Below are 23,677 nucleotides of genomic sequence, written 5' to 3'. Positions count from 1 at the left end.
TTGGAGCTGATCTCCCCCCTGAGAAAGTGGAGAAAACTTCAGCTGAGCCCAAGGAATGTTGGTTCCACTGAAGCTGATGCTGAAGATAAAGGTTTCGGTGCTGGAGGCAGGTTCTTTGCCAGCACTGGAGTCACTCTGTGTCAGTTACCATCTCGGGTTGTGTTGTATTTGCTGTTGTAAAGTGGTTTTAATGCCTGTCTGATGAGTGTTTCCCCATTTGCAAGATTTGGGTGATAAACTACTCATATTTTACCCTCTGGAATCCCAGCAGCAGGAAGGTCCCAGCAGCAGGAAGGTCCCAGCAGGAGGATCTCCACCTCTCTGCGTGCTGCCAGCTGGATTTTGTTTTCCTCAGAGTCCAGAGTTTAACACTGGGGGTGGATGGCATTAGGGTGCAGATGGCTGGTCAAAGGTCACACCAGATGTTTGTGGCTGTTTGTTGTTTTTTTAATTTGTAGGTGGGTTTCCAGCAGGTCCTCTCCTGGAAAACCTGGGTGTGGAATCTCTGGCATCTGCTTGGGTTCAGGGAGCACAGGGTGAATTTGGAATGGGTAGAGGAGATGAACAGTAAAACTGGGTTTGAGCTTCACTTCTAGCTCAGACCTGAACATCACTGTTATTTTTAATGTATTTAAGGAGATGATTCCCAACTTCATGCTGCTCCCAAACCTGCGGCAGGATCCTTTTCTGTGGAATTGGGCTGTAGTTAGAGTTAATTTGGGCATGGTCCACTTCCTCTGGGGAAGAGCAAAGTGTGGGGCTGCTCTGCAGGACAAAGTTTGTGCTCTTTTGTGTGGTTTTTTTTTAATTATTCTGCTTGTGAATTGGTGCTTTCTGCTTCTGAACATCCCCGGGGTCACTGGGGTGGGGTGGGGGAAAGGAGGAGAAAGAGTGAAAAGGAAAAATGAGATTTATTAGGATGTTACCAGCAAAATTGAACATTGAAATGATCACCAGGACATCTCTGAGCACAGAGATGAGAGAGCAGGGTCTGTTTGTAGAACAAAGGTAGCGAAGAGTATTTTCCTGCTTTTCCTTGCCTGGATTTAGGGTTGGAATCTGTCCTGGGCAGAAGAATTCCCTGTAAAAATGGGATCAGGTTACAAGAAAAACAAGCTGAGCGCTTCTCCCTGCTGCTGGGACTGACCTTGTGCCTGAGGGGGGGTTGTTTGCAGAGCTGCCCATGGCTCTTCCAGTCCCAGGGAAAAATTCCAACTGTTTGCAGAGCCCCAGGAGTGAATTTTCAGAGCCCCAGAATGTCCTCTGACACCCCTGGTGAGGCACAGGGGTGTTTGGTTCCCAGGCAGTGGGTTTGGAGCTGGTTTTTGGGGTTATCTGGTGTTCTGTAGAGCTGTGCAGTTGTGAAAATAGGACTTTGCTTAACAGACTTGGCTCTTCACGGGACCCAGGATGACTTTGGGCCTTAGATGTGATGTAATGTCCTCTTCTGAGCCCAGCAGCCTGACTTTGAACTGATTTAACTGTCCTGCTGGTTTCAATGTGGCTTTTTTATGTTTTAGGACCCATTTAACCCGTTCAGGTCACTGCATTTTGTCACGTTTTAAAAATGTGAAGGTTTTACCTTCTCCTTTTCCATCAGTTACTTTTGGTCTGACCTTGGCTTGTCCTTTCTTACCTCAGCTTCCAGTTGGGTTTCCCTGGGAAAGGATCTTTGGGAGTTGATAGCACTGAAAAAACACAAATCTGAGCAGTCCTGGGCTGCAAAGGAACCTGGGGTCAGCCACAGGAGAACAATGTGGTTGTTATTGGAGGGTTTAGAGCCCAAAATGTGCTACTAAAAAGCTGAGCCTAAAGGTGAGGTTATCACAGAGTCAGGTTTTCAGCATAGGATCATAATCCTTGTGGTCAGCCTGAATTTTTTTCAAAGGAAGTTCCTTTAGATGTTCATTTGAAGCCTGGTTATTGACAAGATACACTTTGGCATCTTCCAAGAGCTGAGGTTGAACTGTTTTCTCCTAAAACTAAGATGAAGGAGGTTCATAATCCCTCTGTGGTTAATGATTAAGAAACTGAAGGCAGGAAAGTGCAGCAGCCTGCAGAGCAAGATCCATCTGTTTAAACCCGTGGTTTATCAGTGCACTTGGAAAATAGTGTAGAGAGAGGGACAAGTGACCCTCCTGATGGCAAAATGAAACACAGGGAAGGTCCAGAAAGAGCCGAGGAGCATCAGTAACACCTTTTGATGGTGGAGAGAAGATGAGCAGGCAGTTCTAGTTGCTTTTTGTCCCTAGCAAAGACTAGAATCTGGAATTTGGGTAATCAGTGTCCCTGACCACATTCCAGGGGTGTGGAGGATGGGTTTTGTGGGTGGTCACTCTTTTCCATTGGAGATGGGGTGGTTGATGATTGATCTGCTCCTGTATGGCCACTTCTCCTCTCTCCTTATTTCCTGTTACTGGGATGGAGATGACCTTTCTCACCAACTGGGTGGCTCTTCAGAAGCTTGTTGACTTTCCACGCCATTAAGAAATTGCTTTATGAACCAAAACTGGCTCAATATTTCACCCTGGAATATTCCCATTCTTGGTTTGGGTGGTTGGACAATCAGGGTGCTCCGTGGAGGGGTTGCTGTGGCTGAACCAAGACCTGTAGAGCCTGAGCTGGAGATCTTGGGGAGGTTTCTGCTGCTCTTCAGCACAGTTAACATGAGCTCAAAGCTTGTGCCACGTGATGTCCATGTTGCCTGACCTCACCTAGGAGCTAATTAAGCCTGAAATGAGTCATTTACTCCGTGGTGAGGGTGGACAGGAACATCTCTGCTCCCAAAAACCTCCCTGCAGCTCTCAGCGCACCCAGGAGGATGTGACCTCCCCCACCTCGTGGAGAAAGTTGACTTTATTGTCAGCCAGGGGTGGATTTACAAGTGAGTTTGTCTTCCTCATTAGCCTCACGACTTTTTAAAAATCCCTGGTTAATTTGCAGGGAGCTGTGAGCTGCTGCCCTGGAGCTCAGGGCACTCTGACCGGAGGCAAGTCACCGGGTTTGCTCCACTCCCATTGCCATTCCAGCAGGAGCAGACATGTGCTCTCTGTGTTCCCTCCCTCTACCAGCACCAAATGTCTTCCCTTCTGGATAAATTCTGAGGCTGGTGTCGATTGTCCTGCCTATAAATTAATTTTTACGTGGTTTGTAAAATGTGGTGGCTTCGTGTGCTCAACTCTGCTGGTACCAAGTTATCAATTAATGCTGTAAAAATTGGCTTTTCTGGCTGCAACCTCTGCTGAAGAGGCTTGTGGCCATGGCTGAGGGAGGGAAGGGGGGAAGGTCCTGCTCCTCCAACAGCTCCTTTATCAGACGTGTTCTAATAACAAAACCAGCAGCTGATAGTTTCTAAACTGGTGATTTCAGGGCTTTCAAGGTTGTCTCTGCAATCCAGAGAAAACAAACAGTTCATTTCTGGGGTTGGTTAGACTGTGAGTCTCTTGACCAGACAGAAAGTTGAATATCAAACCACCTCTGGTTTTTTTCAGACAACACTTCTGAATATTTGCCTCAGGTTTCCCTTTCATGGCTTTGTTGCAGCTTTTTAATCCTTGAAAGAAAAAAGCTGGATTGTTTCAGGTTCTCGAGCCTTGTGCTGTCGGTCCAGACCCTGTTCCTGAGGGGCAGTGTGACCTTGTGGAGGAGAAAATACCCATTTTGGGGGTGCACAAGGAGTTGAGGTGTTTTCAGGTGGCTTTGGAAAACCCTGTGGTCAAGCTCTGGGTTGCAGAAATTCCTTTCATTCCTCAGAAATACTTTGAGGTACCTTTTGTGGCCTCCACTTTGTGGTCAAGGCTGGTGTGCTTTGAAGATCTGAGACTGGTTGCTCAGGGGCCTGAATGGACCTTAAACAAACTCCTGCTGTTTCTGAGCCCTCAGTAGCAGTGAGATTAAATCGAGGATTGTTGGAGGGAGTTGGGGTCTGGTTTGACTTGGGGAGGACCATTTTTTGGGGCACAAACCCCTCTGAGATACAAACTGCTGAATTCTCAAGGTAAAATCTCTGTCAAGTTGCACAGACTGTTTGGTCCTGAAGCTTTCCAGTGCTATTCGTGGATGAATCTGTGGAGCTTTGGAGCTGGATACTCTGCTTCTCCAACCTCTAATTAAAGGACTTGAGGCTAAATTGGTCTTGTAGGAAAACACCCTCCAGGCTACAGAGCACTAACGTGTTCTTGTGGCTTGTTCATCACCTGAATTAAATCTCATACTGAGCACATTTGAGTAATTTACTCTCTATTTAATCAATGTTGTTAATTTAAATGGTGGTGGGTGGGATGGGGTAAAGTTTATTCTGTTCAACTCAAGGATGAGAAATTTAGTCTCTGGTAGAAACTTCAAGTATCTGTCTGTAACTTGCTGGAAAACGTGGGAAAATCTGGTGCTGGGAAATGAGCAGTTTCAAACAGGAATTTACCTCTGGAGGAATCTGGGGGACTAAGAGGGGGAGATGTTTAAGCAGACTCATTTCTGAAAATTTATTTTATATGTTTCCCATTTATTTTAAGCAAAATTAGGCCCCTCTCTTATGATTTTTAGGAGGTTCTGGGAATCTGGAGAGGGATCCCAGTTGACTGGAAACTGGCTGATGTTCCGATATTCAAGGCGGACCCTGGGAACCACAGGCCAGTCAGTCTAGCTTCAGGGCCTGGTAAAATTGTGGAAAAGATTATTCTGGAAGGTATTGAAAAACACTTGGAGGACAAGGCAGTCATTAGGCTCAGCCAGCACAGCCTCATGAGGGGAAAGTCCTGCTTGTCAAACTTGATATCCTTTTATGACAAGGTCACCCACCAAGGTGACCAAGAGAGGCCAGTGGATGTCATGTTTCTGACTCATGGATGGAGCACAAAGTGACAGTGAATGGGGGAACATCAGACTGGTGACAGGTCACTAGTGGGGTCCTGCAGGGCTCCATCCCAGGCCCTGTCCTCCTTAACATCTTCATCAATGACTTGGACACAGGACTTGAGGAAGTTCTAGGCAGGTTTGCTGGTGCTACAGAACTGGAAGGAGCTGTCGTAGAATCATAGGCGTTGGAAGGGGCCTTTGAGGACCATCAAGTCTGACCCCTCTTCTGCAGAGGAACGCCCAGGGCAGGTCACATAGGAATACATCCAGACAGGTCTTGGAAGTCTCCAGAGGAGACTCCACAACCTCTCTGGGCAGCCTATCCTAAGCCTGCCGGAGTTCAAGAAGGCTTTGGATGATGCTCTCAGGCAGGTGGTGTGATTCTTGGGATACACAGGGTCAGAAGTTGGACTCAATGATCCTCATGGGTCCCTTCCAACTCAGCAGATTCTGTTCTATCATTCTCTGAAAATTTTTGTCTTCAGATGTTGGATTTGCTTTGTATGGAGTGTTGGGTTCCTGCATTTGCCTGACATGGGCTAAAATAAGACTTGCTTGGTCTGTAATGACATTATCTGTTGCCTACATTGATTTTTGGGGTGTACTCCGCTGGGTTTAACAATAATTTTAACAAGAATGTGTGTCCTCCCCAAGATACCAGAAATCCTCTGCTCGGAGAAGCAAACCAGTTTGATGAGCAAATAACCTGCTCAGATTTGTCCACCTCCCCAGTTGATTTTGTTAAAACCAGCTGATTCTGCTGTTTGTTTTCTTGCTTTACAATCAGAGCAGCTGCTGCAGGGGCAGGAAGATTCTCCTGCTGTAGAAAATTGTGGGTTTTACCTACAAATAAGAAGGTTGTGTGAGTTTTGGGGCTGGCACTGGAGTGTTGCTGTGGGTGCAGCAGTTTTTTTTGGCAGCTCTTTGGTTTTACCCAGGTCTGAATGTCACAGAGCAGAAATGAAGGCACAGTTTGGTGTGAATTCACTCTTGTTCAGGCTTGTCCAGGCAAGGATTTATTTAAATGCTTTAAAAGTGTTTAGTGCTGGTGTCTGATGAAGGTTTGTGAATCTGAGATATGGGTGAGGAGGAGGAAAGCCTTGTCCAGCATCCAAAGCCCTGTTCCATTTTCTTATCTGCTGTTTTGCCAGTTGCTCCCAGCTTGTTATCCTCAGCTTCAGCCCAGGCTGTCCATGGACCCTCACTTTGGGTTGTTAAAACAGCGTTCCTGGGAAGATGTCCATGGGGTTTCTGGAAGCCAGAGGGGAGATGTAGCTGCTTCCAGGTGGTGCCATCAGCTGGAGAATGCTTGGATCCTTCTGGTGTGGTGGATGTTTTCTGGACAGAACAGCCTGGTTGTGGAGTCAAAACAAGAGCAAGAAGTGGTTTATTGAGCAAAAAATGGGCTTGATCTTCCCTGCAGTCAACTCCTCTCATTCAGTTGGTGTCTGGGACCAGTTCAGCAGTGACTGAGCACAGACTGTCTTGTCCCGAAGCTTTCCAGTGCAATTCCTGGATCCAGTTCAAGCTGTTCCTTTGTTTGCAGAGCTGGGAAGGGCTCTTGGATCAAGGGTCACTTGGTCGCTGCCTCCCATTCAAGTGTCAGACTTGATTAAAGGAGCCCTGAAGTCAAAAGAAATGGGGCTGGAGATGTGGATTTCCTTGGATTGCGGACACTGTTCTCCCTTTAGGGCTGGTTTGGGGGGGTTTTCCCCACCTAATTTGCTGGGAAAATGAGGATTTAATGCTAATTTATCCACACGTTGATGTCCCACCTGGGAACTTGGTGGCAGAGCCTCACTCATGTGTCAGCCAAGCAAAATCCACCTGCAACACATGGAAAATTTTGAGTCTTGGGATTGTTTCCAGCTGAATGTGTAGTTCTGTCCCAGAGCTGGATGAACCCTGTGGAGCACAGCCTGGGTTTGCTGGGCCAGTCTTGGTGGAGAGAAGATCCTTCAGACAAAATAAGTGGTTTTGGCAAGATCTGTGCTCTGGGTGTTGATTTGTTTTTTTTGGTGGGCGTGGAGTTGGATGTCCTTGTGCATCAAGCTGGAGCTGATCTGGCCTGCAGAGGTAGGACATTGGAGTCTGGGATGTCTCGGTGGTGGTGACTTCCTCTGAGCTGAGGATCGTTTGGCCACTTAAATGGCAAAGAAACTCCAAGTGGAGAAGGAAAGAATAATGTCTAGGCTGGATGTGGTGCACCAGCTGGAAGACAACGTCTTTTTGAGGGACTCCTGCTTCTCTTCAAGGCTATTTGGTGACACAGTGAGAAGTTGAGGACACTCCAGAAGTGACAAAAGAGTGAAGAAACCTTGGAATGAAAAATCTTCTGCAGTTGACCCAAACCTGAGAGGTACAGAGGGTCCTGGGGAGCTTGGAGAGCTGTCCCAGGATGGACATGGGAGGTGGGAGAGACCCAGGACCTTTCCCACTGTGCAGATTCAGAGCTGAGGGAGCAGCATGCCTTGGTGACTCCTAAATCTGCCTTTTTGGAGCCATATTTATCACCTGGGAGTACCTGGAAAATGGTTTTTACTGCTTTACAAGAGTTTGGAGCTCCTCTCCATGCTGTCTCCCCTTCTCCCAGACATTTTTCCTCATGAGGGCAACGTGGGTGGGACTTGGATGGATTTATAGCAACTAAATCAGCTTAACAGCAGAAATTCCAGGTGAGGAGAAGAACTGAAACGATTTCCAGGGCAGGTTCCTCCTTAGCAGGAAAATTGAGGGGGGGAGTCTTGGGGCTGAGGGATGAATTTTAGTGGAAAATGTAAGAATGGTGAAAACATCAGCTAAAGAATTTAGTCAGTGGAGCTGAGACACTCTGAACATTGAGGTTAATCGTGTTATTCAAGTAGAAAATCTTGTGTGTGTTGGTTGATTGTGGAGAGGATTAAATCCAATGGGATTTTTCTGTGTCAGAGCCTCAGGAAGAGCCAAGATCCCTTTGGCACAGGTTGTTGGTGGAGGGTTGTGCCTGGGGGGGTGGTCAGTTGGGAGAGAAATCATCCCCTGACCCCTGGACTGCTGCAGGATGGGGGGGTCCCCTCCTTTAGCACCCAGGGAAGTGCCAAGTTTGGGGGATGTTTAATCCCCAGATGCCACTTCCTGAAGAGTCTAGAGGGTTGTGGGAATGTCTTGGATTTTCTTAATGAAGTATTAAAAAGTTAAGATCTGATGGAGAAAGTGGATTTGTAGGAAAACTTGCTCATGTAACAGCCATGAAATTAGAAATGTGAATGTTTTGAGTTATTGTCACTTTCTTTTCAGTTACCATATGAATCCCTTGCTGGGATTGTCATGGGTTTTTTTCTTGATCTTACCCTTGTTTAGGGAACAATTCTCCTTTTCAGCATTGCTGGGATTTTTGTGACATCCCTTAAACTCTGTACTCCCCAAGTCTTGACTTAAATTCACACTTGCAAACATTTTCACTACCTGCTCATTAAGATTTATCCTGGGGGGAAGATTTTTAGGTGGCAATTCCAAACCTTCCTCGATTTCGTGCCTTCCTCTTGTTAATGGTTGTTTTTGGAGGCCTGAACTTCTGGAACTGCATGGGGGATCCTGAAGAAAAAAAATCCATTTAAAAGCTTGAAAATGTAAATTCCTGGTGCCAAAGCAGTGAAATCATCTGGATTTTTAGAGGACTGAAAATACTGATGTATTTATTTCAGTACTTTGCTGTGGGAATGTTTTTGTAAGCAACTGGGAGGGTTTGCTGCTGAAGGAGGAGTCACTCTTTCAGTTATTCCCTTTTTCCCCTCCGACCCCAAAGGAAATTTAAAAGCCTCTGAACAGGCAGAAGGTAAATGATGGTTTTAAGTAAAATGTTTTCTATCATAGAATCTTAGGTAAAAAGCCTTGAAGTTGGGGGGGGAGGGTGGATGTGACATGGATCTGGAGCTGAACAGCTCAGTGTGACACAGATGTGTGGTGGATTGGGACCCTCTTGTTGAATCATAGGATCACAGGGGTTGGAAGGGCCCTCTGGAGATAGAGTCCAAGCACCTGCTAGAGCAGGACCACCTAAAGCAAGTCACACAGGAACATATCCAGAAGGGTCTTGGAAGTCTCCAGAGAAGGAGACTCTACAACCTCTCTGGGCAGCCTGTCCCAGGGCTCTGTCACCCTCACAGTGCAAAGTTTCTCCTTGAGGTGGAACTTCCTGTGTTGTCACTTGGTGCCGTTTCCCCTTGTCCTGTCACAGGCACCACTGAACACAGACTGGCCCATTCTTGACACCCACCCTGCAGATATTAGTAGACAGTCACAGAAGATGATCATTGAAGATCATCAGGCCCAACCATAACCTAAATCCCAACCACTCTTTTGGTAACAAAGTTCTTAATCTCTGATCTAGACCTCCCCTGGAGCAACTTCAGGCCATTTCCTCTGGTCCTGTTGTTATTCACTTGAGAAGAGCCCAACACCCACCTCCCTACAACCTCCTTTCAGGCAGAGAGCAATGAGGTCTCCCCTCAGCCTCTTGTTCTTCAAACTAAACGATCCCAGTTCCCTGAGCCTCTCCTCATAGGACTTGTTCTCCAGACCTTTCCCCAGCTTGGTATCTCCTCTGGACACGCTCCAGAAACTTGACATCCTTCCTGTAGTGAGGAGCCCAGAACTGCACACAGTGCTTGAGGTGAGGCCTCACCAGTGCTCAGTACAGGGGCATCACCACCTGTCTCCTCCTGCTGGCACAAGCCAGGATGCTGGTGGCCTTCTTGGCCACCTGGGCACACTGCTGGCTCATGTCCTTCTCTACCATGGAGTATACCCCAACTCTCCCAGTCTGTCTCCAGAGCAGAGCTGCTCCAGCCCTTGGATCATCTCCATGGCCTCCTCTGGACTCTCTCCAACAGCTCCATGTCCTTCTTATGCTGGGGGCTCCAGACCTGGCCCTGTTTCTCCAGGGGGTCTCAGGAGCTAGTTTGTCAGGAGCACAAGCCCGTGTTCCAAAGGTGTTGGTTGTGGTCATGGTCACATTCCCAGAGATGTTCTTTGCCTTGGGAGCTTTTTTTAAAGTAACTTCCATGAAAAGGCAGAGCAGGAATGTTGCTGTTCCCACCTCGGCGCAGGGTTCGGGTTCAGGAGTTCTGGGCAGATGCTGAACCAGGCTCTGAGGCGCCTGGAGCTGGCCAGGCCTTGGGCTTGGAGGGCTTTGTGGGCTGGAAAGACTTGCAGAATAACCTGCAGGTTATTTTGTCTCCTTTGGGGAAAGCTTAAGATGAGGGGGTGGACCTGTGCTGCTTGGAGCTCCCAAAAAACCAGCATCTTGGGTTGGTTGCTGGGCTCAAGTGAAATAATTTCTCTCAACATATTTAAATGTTGAAGTGTGAACACTTTGAATGGTGGTCTGGACTGTTGTCTTGGATTCCTTCGCCCATCCACGTCATTGTCAAGGGTTCCTGGTTTTCTGACTCAACACATTGATTTGCCTTATAAATCATGGAAATCTGGAGAAAAAAAAGAACAATTAGTGATGGGTTTTAACCCCAGTTCTGAATTAACACGTTTCTTTTCCTTCCAGATCTTTCTTTCAATAGTAGCTTTGAAAATGAAGGTCAGAGGGTTCAGCGGGTGAAGAAGAACTGAACGCCCCAAAGGGTCAGCTCTGATTTCAGGTAATTATCCTGAATTTCAACTCTCTGCCTGGAAGTGCATGATTTTTAGGCTGATTTTTAGCATCTGGGGACAATAATCTCTCCTTTGGGGTGTCACTGGAGCACGGCCAAATGCAGGAGTTGGCTGCAGCCACCATCTCCCTGGATTTGCCAGGTTTCCTGATGATTATATGAACTTTCAGCTTCATTAAGGCTGGACCAAACTTGGGTTGTCCTTCTGCTTCATGAGCTGGAAGGTTTTAAACCTGCTTTGCCAAGGAAGTTGATCCCAGCAGGGAAAATAAGAGGCAGGAGCAGTGGAGAGGTGAGAGGGTGAGGTCAGGGAGGAGCTTCACACACCTGAAATAATCCAGTTTTCTATCTCTTGGCTCATTCCTCTGGGATTTGAGTATCAGACACAAGGTTTTGGATCAGCTGAAGCTCACACACCCTGTGGCCAGTCCTGGTGGTCTCCCCTAGCTGCCACCAAGTCCAAATCTGGCCACTTTCTGCTTCCTGTAGTGTTTTTTGGAGCCTCCTTCCATCTCAGGTGCCCATCAGGCAGTGCTGCCCAGAGCTGCCTTCTGGAGGTCTGTGTTCCACCCAGCTCAGGAAAAGAGGACACAAACATGGTGGGTTCTGGTGCCTTTGCCCAGAACTTGCTCTTCTAAATGTGTTTTGTTTCTGGTAGTTTGCCCTAAAATTTTGGCTATAAATAGGGGAAAATCACCCCAAATACCAAACAGTTGTTTGTTTTCCTCATGGCTTCAGCTTCAGAAGTTCTTGGCTCTGTGACTCCCAAGTGTTTTGGCAAGATTGGAGATGGATTCTCTCCAATAATTTATTCTCTCCAAGAAAAATGTCCAGGGTGTGTCTGGGTTCAGCCTGGTGGTCGATCCACTGGCTTTTCCAAGCCTGGGGTGGGAAAAGTTGTGCTTTAAATGTCTGGGAGGACCTTGACCTTGGAGGATATTTAGTTGCTGGGCAACAAGAAGTAAAACTGGGGGGGAAGATGGCTCTTTTGAGGCAAAAGCAGCTCTTGGACTTGTTAGGCTCGGGTGCAGAGTGGGCAGCTTTTGTTCCCAGAGTGCCAGGGTGGGAACAGCCTCGTGCTGGGATCGTCCCTGTAGGAGGCTTGAACCTGGTACTGGGGTTGGACACAGAGTAGGAGGGGTAAAAATGTCACTTGTTTGACTTAGATCAACTTCTCCTCAAGTTTTGTCAGTTGTGGAGTCACCTACAGCCAGGTCCTGCCTTCTCCACCCACCTTGATGTGCTGGGTGCTCCAGGGATTGCTGGAATTGTGTGGGATGAGGACGTATGGGGCTGGTGTCTTGAAATAGAGAATGGGGAAGGCTCAGGCTTGTCCTAACTACCAAGTTAACCAGCAGCTAACTAGACAACTAGCTTAACTCATGGGCAGCTTTGGTGGGACACAAAAATGTGTGTCCTCTGGCACTGTCCCTCTGCCATAGCAGGAGCTGGTGGCACTTGGGGACATGCCAGCAGGTGAGGACATGGTGTCAAGTGTGGATGGGGTCATAGGGTGGTGGTGGGACCTTGAGTTCACACCTCTGGATCTGGGGCTGGTGGGCAGAAGAGCTTCTGCTTGGTGGGGCTTGGGATGTGTCTGTTGAGCCCACTGGATGGGGACACTAAAGGGTTGTGGTAGGGTGGCCTTGGCTGCTGCTGGGGTTGCAGGTTCTGCCAGAAGAGTTGGAGCATGGACTCCTCTCCATGGGGTCACAGCCTCCTTCAGGCACATCTAACTACTCCAGTGTGGATGTCCATGGTTTGCAAGGTGGACAGAGACTATTCCACTGTGGACCTCCATAGGTTGCAGGGTGGACATCTGTTCCAGCGTGGTCCTTCGTGGGCCACAAGGTGGACAACCTGCTGCACTGTGGACTGCCACAGGCTGCAGGGTGGTTGCCCCACTGTGGACATTACGGGTGAGGACGCAGTGTCGAGCTGACAGGAGGTTGGGCAAGTGATGGACTTGGACAGGCCAGGGAAGAGATTGTCCCCTCTGCTCTGGTGAGACCTCCTGTAGAACTGGAGCCAGTTGTGGGGTCCCCAACTCAGGAAGGACAGGGAGCTATTGAGTGAGTCCAGAAGAGGCCATGAAGATGATCCTGGGGCTGAAGTAGATCTGCTCTGGAGACAAGCTGGGAGAGTTGGGATGTTCAGCCTGGAGAAGAGAAAGCTCCAGGGAGACCTTAGAGCAGCTTCCAGTGTCTGCAGGGGCTCCAGGAAAGCTGAGGAGGGACTTTGGCCAAGGGCAGGAGGGATGGGACAAGGGGGGATGGCTTGAAACTGGCAGAGGGAGCTGGAGGTTGGACATGAGGAGGAAATTCTTGGCTGTGAGGGTGGGGAGAGCCTGGGCCAGGGAAGCTGTGGCTGCCCCATCCCTGGAAGCGTCCAAGGGCAGGTTGGATGGGGCTTGGAGCAACCTGGGCTGGTGGGAGGTGTCCCTGCCCATGCAGGGGGTTGGATCTAGATGATCTTGAAGGTCCCTTCAACCCAAACCATTCCATGATAACTTATTTGCTGGCACATCCTCCCATTGTCCTTCCAACACCTGTGGTGAAACACTGTGTAAAACCCCTTGTGGGCAGCTCCTGCTCCTTCCTCACTGCAGCCTGACTTTGTGATCACTACTTTTGTGTCCCTGTTGTAAGATCATAATCAAGAAAAGCTGATTCCTCTCTGCTCTGGGAAACAGGCCAGAACCTTGATGCTGAAGATAGTTTTTGTGTCTCTGTTGAGCAGGTGGGATCTGTGGTATGAACCCTTGTGGGCTCTGCCTTCCTGAGCTCTTGAAGCCAGTGTAAAACTGCTCAGATTCAACTTCTAAACTTCTCCTTTTTCCTTTGAGCCAAGGAAAAATGAGCCTAGAGAGGAGCTGCTCCCAAAAAAAAAATAGTGAGGACAATGAATAAGTTTGAATTCAGAGTTTTTTGCTGGCTTGGCTATTTGGATGTGCTGAAAAGCAGAGGGGAGCCCTGGGGTTTATGGCACAGGAATAAATAGAACTCCAGAGCTGGTGGATTTGGGGCACAGGGCAGCCTGGAGCTGGGGCAGAATTCCTGAACTCCTCCCCTGGGGCACAGACAGGGCCAGGGAGCACGAGGTGACATGGAGGTGGCTGCTGAGGTCAGTGTCCCCAGGATTAGTGAGGCTGCTGGTGGCGGCACGAGGGCTGGCCCAGCTCCAGGGCTGCCCACATGGCTCCCAGGGAAACAAATCCCCTTCGTTATCCCACTGACACACATCGCCTCATTAACACCAATTAACAAGGGCTCAAAGCACCCGGGGTCACAGCAGGCAGCAAGGACCCACCCCAGCTCCAAGGGAGGATCTCACCATCCTGTTCTGCAGGGAATTGTGGAGTGGTTTGGGTCGGAGGGACCTTAAAGGTCATCTAGATCCAAGCCCTGCGTGGGCAGGGACACCTCCATTCCAAGGACTGTGACCACCTGAGAAATGGGACAAGGGGAGATGGTTTTAAACTGGCAGAGGGAGCTGGAGGTTGGACATGAGGAGGAAATTCTTGGCTGTGAGGGTGGGGAGAGCCTGGGCCAGGGAAGCTGTGGCTGCCCCATCCCTGGAAGTGTCCAAGGGCAGGTTGGATGGGGCTTGGAGCCACCTGTGCTGCTGGGAGGTGTCCCTGCCCATGCAGGGAGTTGGATCTATATTATCTTGAAGGTCCCCTCCCACCCAAACCATCCTATGATGATCCTATGATTCTCTGTCACTTGGATGGGTGCAGAAGGGGCTGAGCTCCTTGAAAACCCATAGAGCTGGAGGGGAAAGCTCCGGAATCCCTCTTTTTTTAAGAAACACTTGTCCTGCTGCCCAGTCCCAGCACGTCAACCATGAAACGTTCCATCTTCCAGCAGAAACTGGCTCCTGCAGCAGCTCTGGTGCTCAAGCTGGATACTTTTTTCTTCCTATCATTCTTTTCTTCCCTGGATTTCCCTTCTCCAGCTGCAAGGCTTTTATTTTGCATCTAGTTGAGGGATTTATTTTTCCTTTATTCTACTAAAAATGGAGTGTTTTCCAGTACAGAAACCTCCTTAATTAATGGAGTTAATTAGCATCTCTTTCAAAGCATAATAGGGGCAACAGGCATGTGCCAACCTTGACCAACCCCGGGAAAGTTTTATGGAATTTCTTTGTAGTGTGTGGAGTTTTGTTGCTCTCTGCCCCTTGGATGGATGGATGGATGATAGAAGGACAGCCCCTTGGCTTTGTCTCTCTCTCCAGGAGGTTTCCCAGCCCATTCCCTAAGAAAAGGAGTTTTTATCCCTTGGGATTTTTGAACAGCTTCAAGGCAGGTGGGTGGTGGGATGCAGGAGGTGAAGCTGCTCTTCTTGTTCTCCTGGTGCTGCCCCTCAGGGTCATCACCAGCCCTCGAGTTTTGGGGCTGGGGAAAATTGACTTCATCCACCCTGCATGGATCTGAGGTGGGAATTTCCCCTCACCTGGGTTTTCTGGCTCAAGTTGTGGCTTTGAGATGTGGCTCCTGATGGTCCTCACCCATCTTCATCCAGCTGTACATACACAGACAAAAAGAACTCTTCATAACACAGGAGCTGGAAGAAAACCACTTTTTGTGAATTTTCAGATGAAACTTTGAGTGACAAGATGGATTTGTTGGGAAATATTCCCTCGGGGAGCAGCATGTGCTGGGCTGGGCACTGGGAGAGCTCCGGGCTTGGTTTGAATGTCCCTGTCTCAGGTTAGGAGGAAGCTGCTGTGCTTTCCCAGCAGCCTTTCCTGGAGGCACTGGCTAAAACATCATTAGTTAAGTCTGGAACTAATCATTTGGAGATTGGGATGTGCTCAGTGTGTCCCCTCTGTCCCTCCCCTTTGTCCATGGAGGGCATGGGACGGTGGTGGCACGTGATGATCCCTGGTTCCTGGCTCAGCAGGCTCAGAATTAAGGGTAGTTCTGCCCACCACACATTCCCCACTTGGCCTTTTCAGCTGCTGGATTGTCCAGCCTCTTTGTTGCTGACACGTGTGTCCTGGGCTGGGATCCATAATGATGCAGCTCATCTGGGAATCTCCAGTTTATGTTTTGTACCTCAGTGGTTTTCTTATCATCATAGGATCATGGAATGGTTTGGGCTGGAGGGACCTGAAAGATCATCTAGAACCAACACCCCTGCGTGGGTGGGAACACCTCCCACCAGCCCAGGTTGCTCCAGGCCCTATCCAGCTTAGCCTTGAACTATCCCTGTCTTGGATTTTGGGGTTAGGTTTGTCTTTGCAAACCAAATTCCAGCCCTTCCTTCCTCCTGAGTTGTCCCCAGGAGAAACCCATGGCTTGAGTTTTGCTTAGAAAAGTGGTTTTTGCACCTGGCCAGGGGGAGCAGAGCAGAGGACAGTGGCGAGGAGCAGGAGATGGACAGAAAGGAGAGGCTCAGCCTGGATCTGGAGGATGATGTCCATCCTGTTTGGATCTTCCTTACCCATCGCTTCCCAATAACTTGGGAGCTCCTCAAGGCTGATCAACATCCCCAGGGGGGTCAGGAGGGTGGAACCAGGCTCTTCTTGGCAGTGTCCAGGGACTGGATGAGAGGTAATGGGCACAAGGTGGAGCACGGGAGGTTCAAGCTGAGCATGGGGAGGAACTTGTTGCCTGGGAGGGTGGCAGAGCCCTGGGCCAGGCTGCCCAGAGAGGCTGTGGAGTCTCCTGCTCTGGAGACATTCCCAACCCAGCTGGTTCCTGTGGGATCTGGAGGTGACCCTGCTCTCCAGGGGGTGGCACTGGGTGATCTCCAGGCGTCCCTTCCCACCCCACCACTCTGTGACTGATAACCCCCTGGGAGCCAATCGTTTCACTCCGGGGCACCAATAAACTCTTCATTTTGAGGCCTCTCTTGGGCCTGACACCTTTTCTGCTGATTTTTTGAAGCCACTTTTGCTTCGTGTCCACCAAGTGGTGCAGATTCTGGTGCCCCCTGGTTATCTGGTTGGCATGAAGAGCAGAGCAGCAGTGACCCAGTCTGGCCACCAGGGCAGAAACAGGGATTAGGGTTAACTTTGGTCACTGATCCTGGCTCAGACCTGCCCCATCTGCTCCAAAGAGACCAAACTGGCCTTGGGTGTCTCAAGCCTGCCTGAAAGGGACATTTAAGTAGTTCCATTTTCCTATAATTAAAGTTGCTGTGGATGGTTCTGGAGCTGGAAATGCTCCATGACCTGAGCCCATCTGCCTGCACCACTGTTTGTAACATCATTTCTTCGACATCACCCACTTGATGGGAAGTCATTTTCCACCCCAACCCTTCACATTCAGGGATGAGCAAAGAAGCCTCCAAGTCACTGGTTTAAAAATACCCCAAACCAATAAAATCACTTCATGACTCAATAATTCTCACTTTTCGGGATTTCTTTTTAAAGATTCATTCCTGAATCTTTCCCTGAAGGCTGAGGCAGGAGAAGAGCAGTTTGTGGGGCAGCTCCTTGTGGATGTAGCTACCCTTGTGTTGAGGTCTCAGAGCATCTTTCTCAGTGACTCCTCCAGGGTGGGTGACAGAGTCATCTCCAGGTTTCCCCCGAGTGTCCCTGATCCAGGGAGTTGTTCCTGCAGGTTCCACCCTCTCTGCTCACTCAGGTTCTACCTCTTGCTTTGGTCTCACTTCCCCCTCCAGGCCAGCCTGAAACCACCTGCCCAAATCAAATAAAAAGCAACCTTTGCTGGTGAATTCCTTCCTTTCACCACCCTCTTCCAGTCCCTGGGAGATGTTTTTTTTTCCCCTTGAGATATTTTCTGGGGGCTGGTGCAGGTGCCCAGTGTTCCTGGTCATTCATTTCTCCTGCTTTTCAACTGGAAAATATTCTCAAGTGGTTCCTGCATCCCTCCTCCTTCCCTGACCTCTGTCACTCCCAGACATGTCATCTTTTCCACCCCCAGCAGCCCCATTCCCAGCCTGGCTCTGTTACTGCCCTTTCCAGAGCTTTGTTTTGGGGGGATTTCCCCCCTTTTTGCGTCCAACCGCTGCCTCACGCCTGGCGAAGCCACCAGGTTGATCCTCTTGTGATTCCTCTGCCTGGCATGGCAAGTCCCCATCTCTGGTGTCCTCTAGAGTTCTCCTCCTCCATCTCAACCCATGGCCACGTTCCCTTTTATCCCATCCCTACAGTGAATTTTCCAGACCCATTTCTCCCTTTTTTCTGCCCAATATCATCTCTGCTTCCCCCATTCCCATCTCCCCCAGCTCAGCCATAGGGCAGCAGAAGGAGAAGGTCCTTCTGCAAGTCCTGGGCTCCTCCTGGCCTGGCAGTTCCCTCTGGTGGCTCCAGTACCACGTTACAGCCCTTTCCCTTCCCATCTCTTCCCCAGGGAACAGAAACCAGGAATGTTTTTGGCAGGGACCATTTCAAACACGTGGATCCAGGAGCACGGGCTGGATGGACTCAACCCTCTCTGTGCCAGACATGGTCCCAGCCAGGTCCCTCCTCCCCATCTCACTTACACCTTTACCTAATGAAGCACATAAACATTAATTAAAAGTAATTAACTAAGTGTTCCACCTGGTTTTCCCACGTTGCTGTGAATACAGGAGGTGTCTTTGCCTCCCATCAGAGCAGTTAGCAAAGACAGTCTGCTCATCACATCCTGGGGCAGTGCTACCTGTGGGCTTTTTTCATCTGTAGATTAATTATTCTCTTATCATTAATTATGTCCTTCACCTGTAGATCAAGGTGGTGCCACATTAGGGTTATCTGAACCTGAAGAAACTAAGAAAACCTGGATGTGGCACCATCAGTAGTGTGATCTAGAATTTGGATTAAATTTCTAATGGGGTTGTTCGAGTCTATAATTCAGATTAGATGAAGAAAACCCAGATTCACACCATCTTAGTCTGTAGATTAAGAAAAACTGAATGTAGCATCATCTCTAGCACAGTCTGTTCTCCCCCTTTACTTGGCTCTTGTGAGGCCCCACCTGGAGAACTGAGGCCAGTTCTGAAGCCCCAAACACAAGAAGGACAGGGAGTGAATCCAGAGGAGCCCACAGGGATGATCCAAGGCTGGAGCAGCTCTGCTCTGGAGACAGGCTGGGAGAGTTGGGATGTTCAGCCTGGAGAGAAGGCTCCAGGGAGACCTTAGAGCACCTTCCAGTGCCTGAAGGGGCTCCAGGAAAGCTGGGGAGGGGCTTGGGACAAGGGCAGGAGCGGTGGGACGGCTTGAAACTGGCAGAGGGAGCTTGAGGTTGGACACGAGGAGGAAATTCTTGTCTGGGAGGGTGGGGAGAACCTGGGCTGGGAAGTTGTGGCTGCCCCATCCCTGGCAATGTCCAAGGGCAGGTTGGATGGGGCTTGGAGCAACCTGGGCTGCTGGGAGGTGTCCCTGCCCATGGTGGGAATTGGATCTAGATGATCTTTAAATTCTCTTCCAACTCAAACCATTCCATGATTCTATGAATCTAGAGTACTGATTAGATTTCTAACCTGGTGTGATACGAGCTTGATTTCTGCTCTATAATGCAGATCAAGTAAAGCAGTACCAGGCCTGGCACCATCTATAGCGCAGCTGGTAACACAGATTAGATTTTTGGTCTATAATAGAGATGAAATTAAGTGTCATGAGAAGGTTAAAAGTCTTGAAGTGGAGGTGTGTGTGACATGGATCTGGAGCTCAGTGTGACACAGATGTGTGGTGGATTGGGACCCTTTTGTTGAATCATAGGATCACAGGGGTTGGAAGGGAGCTCTGAAGATCGAGTCCACCCCCCTGCTGCAGCAGGAACACCCAGGGCAGGTCACACAGGAACGTGTCCAGATGGGTCTTGGAAGGAGGCTCCACAGCCTCTCTGGGCAGCCTGGCCCAGGGCTCTGTCACCCTCACAGTGCAAAGTTTCTCCTCATCTTGAGGTGGAACTTCCTGTGTTGTCACTTGGTGCCGTTTCCCCTCGTCCTGTCACAGGCACCACTGAACACAGACTGGCCCATTCTTGACACCCACCCTGCAGATATTCATAGACATTCGTCAGGCCCTCTCTCAGTCTTCTCCTCTCCAGACTAAACAGCCCCAGGTCCCTCAGCCTTTCCTCATGGACAGATCCCTTCATCATCCTCGTAGCCTCCGTTGGACTCTCTCCAGTCAGTCCCTGTCCCTCTGGAGCTGGGGAGCCCAGAACTGGACACAGCACTCCAGATGTGGTCTCACCAGGCCAAAGAGGAAGGAGAGGGTGGAAAAGATAAGGGCATAATTGAAATAAATGATAAACAAGGTAGCTGGAAATGAAAGGGTAAATCTGATAAACCTTTAAAGGGGAAGAAATTGAGCTGATGCTGGAATATTTTCCCTTCTCTTCAAAAAAATCAAACTCCTTGGCTTTCCCTTGCAGCCCAGCTCCCAGTGAGCTGGTGCATGGAGAGGGAGCAGCAGGGAATCATGGAATCATGGAATGGTTTGAGCTGGAAGGCACCTTAAATACCATCTGTATCCACCCCCACCATGAGCAGGGACACCTCCCAGCAGCCCAGGTTGCTCCAAGCCCCATCCAACCTGCCCTTGGACACTGCCAGGGATGGGGCAGCCACAACTTCCCTGGCCCAGGCTCTCCCCACCCTCCCAGCCAAGAATTTCCTCCTCATGTCCAACCTCAATCTCCCTCTTCCAGTTTAAAACCATCACCCCTTGTACTATCACTAGGTCACTCGGTTGGTCACAGTCCTTGGAACGATGAACTTCAGGAAGGAGATTGTCTAGAAGTGGGAAAGCACCCGGGAGAAACTGAAATATTGGGGCTGGCTCCTCTGTTTTCCCCAGGTGTGATTCCAGGTGTCCATGGGCTCCTTTGCTTCACTGGACTGTTGATGGACATGAAGTTCTCTCTGGTTCTTGGAGGTAGCCTTTGTTTGTGATGCCTCAGATTAATTGCTTTGTTTGTTTCATCAGATACAGTATCTAAAGGCATTTGTGCCTGAAGCCACAGAAGATAGATGGACAAGCCAAGCAACTTCTGACTCGGCATCATTTTCTGGGGCAAAATTAGATGGCAATGTATCCTACAAGGTAAAGTAGCCCCTGGCAGTGGGTAAAGAGGATCCTTTTTGCTTGGCCATCACTCCACAAGGACAGTTTGTCCCTCAGTAGCTTCCCTTTAGTTCACAACATGAGGGATCAGCACCACCCCAGAGCGGTTCCGGGAGTTTTGCAAGAGAGGGAAATCCAGATGGTGGCAGGTTGGAGTTAAATCTCAAACATGGGGAGAAAAGCAGGAGCAACAGGAAGGGTGGGAATAGAGGATGGGAATGGCTGAGCTTATGGGTCCTGAATCCATAGCAGGAAAATCTCCTGTGGAACATCCCAGGGGAAGAAGGGGTGTCTGGCTGCTCCAGACATGCTTTCACTCACTTGGAGCCCTGGAAGTTCAAGCCCATGGTGAAAAGCCCCTGGTGTTGCCCTGGTGTGTGAGGTGGTCAGTGGTGGTTCTGGGGCAGCCAGAGCAGGTGGCCTGAGCCTGACTGAGGTTCCCCAGGGTCTCAGGAGCAGCTGAGGGACGTGGTAGGTGAAATTGCTCAGATGCTTCATCTCCAGAATTAACAACCCAGACCCGTGGCCAGATGCTGTTCTGAGCATGGGAGTCCCCATGTGTCCCCACATCCTGCCTCCAGGCTGTGTCCATGTGCAGGAGATGGCTCTGCCAAGGTGAACACCTTGGCCTCCACTGGGGTTTCTCCAAATCGTGCAGGGCTGGAGGTCCTAAACCCAACCCAGTCCTGCCCCAGCTGAGAAGTGTCTCCATAACCCCATGAGAGGAGGAGTGGGAAACATTATCATCTTCATCCCAGCCCAGGTGTCCCTCAAAACCAGTGAACAACGAGGTTCTTAATTCATCTCACCCACTGTTATGGTCTTCTCTAATTAATGGCTGCAAGTCTCAAGCTTCACGTGTGCTGCGTGTGCTCGGACACAGGACACAGGTCATGGGGGTGTGGTTACACCAGGGAGGTCCCACATGCCCTGCAAGGGTAGTTTGAGGCCGCCAGGTCATAGAATCATAGCATAGAATCATGGAGTGGTTTGGGTTGGAGGGACCTTCAAGATCTATAACCAACCCCCTCCATGGGCAGGGCCACCTCCCAGCAGCCCAGGTGGCTCCAAGCCCCATCTAACCTGCCCTTGGACACTTCTGGGGATGGGGCAGCCACAGCTTCCCTGGGCAACCTGGGCCAGTGTCTCACCACCCTCAGAGGGAAGACTTTCTTCCTAATGTCCAACCTCAGTCTCCCTCTTCCATTTCTAATACATGCTCCTGGCTCAGTGGTGGCCCCTTCACTCAGGTGGACAGGCTGTGTGTGGCTTTGGAGAGTTCTGGAATCTGCCCTGGGAGATCAGCAGAAAGGCCTTGTTCGCAAAGTTTCTGTCTTCAGAATGACATTTAAATTAACTACCTAAAGATTCTATTATCTAAAAGATCTACCCAAGTTTCTACCTGAAGATTAGCTACCTAGATCTACCTTATCTACCTAGATGATCTACCAGGATGACCTACCTGAAGATTATCTACCTACAGATCATCTAGCTAAATATTATCTGCTTAGATTATCTATCTTAAAATTATCTACCTGCATTATCTACCTAAAGATGATCTACTTAAATTCACTACATAAGGTTCTTATCTACCTAGATTATCTACCTAAACAAGTCACCTCAAGATTATCTGCTTAAATTAACTACTTAAAGTGATTATCTACCTAGATTATCTCCCGAAAGCAGATAGTCTGGGTTCAGTGGGGCTCTGTCCACCACATGGTTCAGCTGAAGTGTCCCACAACAGCTCAATGTTCACCTAAAAGTCATGAAGCTGGGTTACCTGCCCCATGGGGGGGTGGGGGCTACAAGTTGGCCAGCACCAACTTCTCTTCATGGTGTTGGTGAACCCAGCCCTAGAGCTGAAGCTGGGACCTGCTGAGCATGAGCAGCAGTTTGCTCGGGAGGGCCTCGTTAAGAGGCAACAAAGGGTCTTTGTGGAGAACTTTGGGGTTCTCCTTGACCAGATCAGGCAAGAGCAGGGCTCAGACTCCGCCAAGGACAGAATGACAGCACTGGTGCTGCTGTGGAAGGGAGGAGAAATTGCCTCAGAATCAAAGAACGGTGAAGGTTGGAAGGGATCCTAAAGACCATCAGGTTCCAAGCCCCCTGCCATGAGCAGGGACACCTCCCACCAGACCAGGCTGCACAAGCCTCATCCAACCTGGCCTTGAACACCTCCAGGGATGGGGCAGCCACAAGCTCCCTGGGCAACCTGTTCCAGCACCTTCCTACCCTCATGGAGAATTTCCTCCCAGTATCTAACCTAAATCTCCCCTCTCAGTTTAAAACCATGACTCCTTGTCCCAGCCCTGCCCTGTCTGGTGAAAAATCTTCCTTCTTGCCCTGGAATGGTGAACATTGACGTCACTGTCGTTTGTTGGGACTGGGCAGCAGGGCTGGTTGGCCGAGCTGGGCTGGTGGAGCTTCACTGGTGTGTTTTTAAGGAAGGCTGAGAGCCTGGGGCTGACCTGACCTCATCCCCCTTCTCCTCGTCCCGCAGGGTGTCCGGTGAGGAATGCAATGGGATCAATAACATGTCGGCGGAGAGCGGCCCTGGAACGAGACTGAGGAACCTGCCGGTGATGGGGGATGGACTGGAAGCCACCCAGATGTCTACGACGCAGTCGCAGGCTCAGCCCCAACAAGGCAGCACGGTGGGCGTGAATCCCCCTCCACCAGAGACCTCCAACCCCAACAAACCCAAGCGCCAGACCAACCAGCTGCAGTATCTGCTCAAGGTGGTGCTCAAGACGCTATGGAAGCACCAGTTTGCGTGGCCTTTCCAGCAGCCTGTGGATGCTGTCAAGCTGAACCTCCCTGTAAGTAAGAGGTTGGGAGGCCAGATGAGGGTTCTCAAGGCATTTGGGTCTTCAACCATTGGATTCAATGACCTAATGGTTAGACTTGATCTAATGGTTGAGCTGAATGATCTAATGGCTGGACTTGATCTAATGGTTGAGCTCAATGATCTAATGGTTGGACTTGGATCTCATAGTTGGACTTAATGACCTAATGGTTGGACTTGATCTAATAGTTGGTCTTACGGTCTAACAGTTGGGCTGGAAGATGTGATGGGTCTTTTTCAACCTAAATAATGCTGTGATCTTCTAGAAAATGCACAAGGAGGAACCTCCAGTGGCTCAGATACT

The 23,677-nt window shown here is 49.6% G+C and overlaps 1 protein-coding gene and 1 long non-coding RNA gene across 2 annotated transcripts in view; one reads left to right on the top strand and one right to left on the bottom strand.

The window, feature by feature from the left end:
* The window catches only part of BRD4 (bromodomain containing 4), a 72,946-nt gene that overhangs the window by 10,089 nt on the left and 39,180 nt on the right, over positions 1–23,677 (top strand). The window contains 3 exon segments of the mRNA XM_051641578.1: positions 10,394–10,487; positions 20,388–20,504; positions 23,029–23,347. Of these exon segments, the coding sequence (XP_051497538.1) occupies positions 20,485–20,504; positions 23,029–23,347 (339 nt within the window). The 5' untranslated portion in view covers positions 10,394–10,487; positions 20,388–20,484.
* Positions 1–23,677, bottom strand: part of LOC127395136 (uncharacterized) — a 90,455-nt gene that overhangs the window by 47,937 nt on the left and 18,841 nt on the right. The gene's annotated exons all lie outside the window — the stretch shown is intronic.

This window comes from Apus apus, chromosome 29 (genome assembly GCF_020740795.1).
Source record: "Apus apus isolate bApuApu2 chromosome 29, bApuApu2.pri.cur, whole genome shotgun sequence".
In the NCBI taxonomy this organism is placed as follows: Eukaryota; Metazoa; Chordata; class Aves; order Apodiformes; family Apodidae; genus Apus; species Apus apus.
This window is presented reverse-complemented; position numbering and strand designations above follow the sequence as displayed.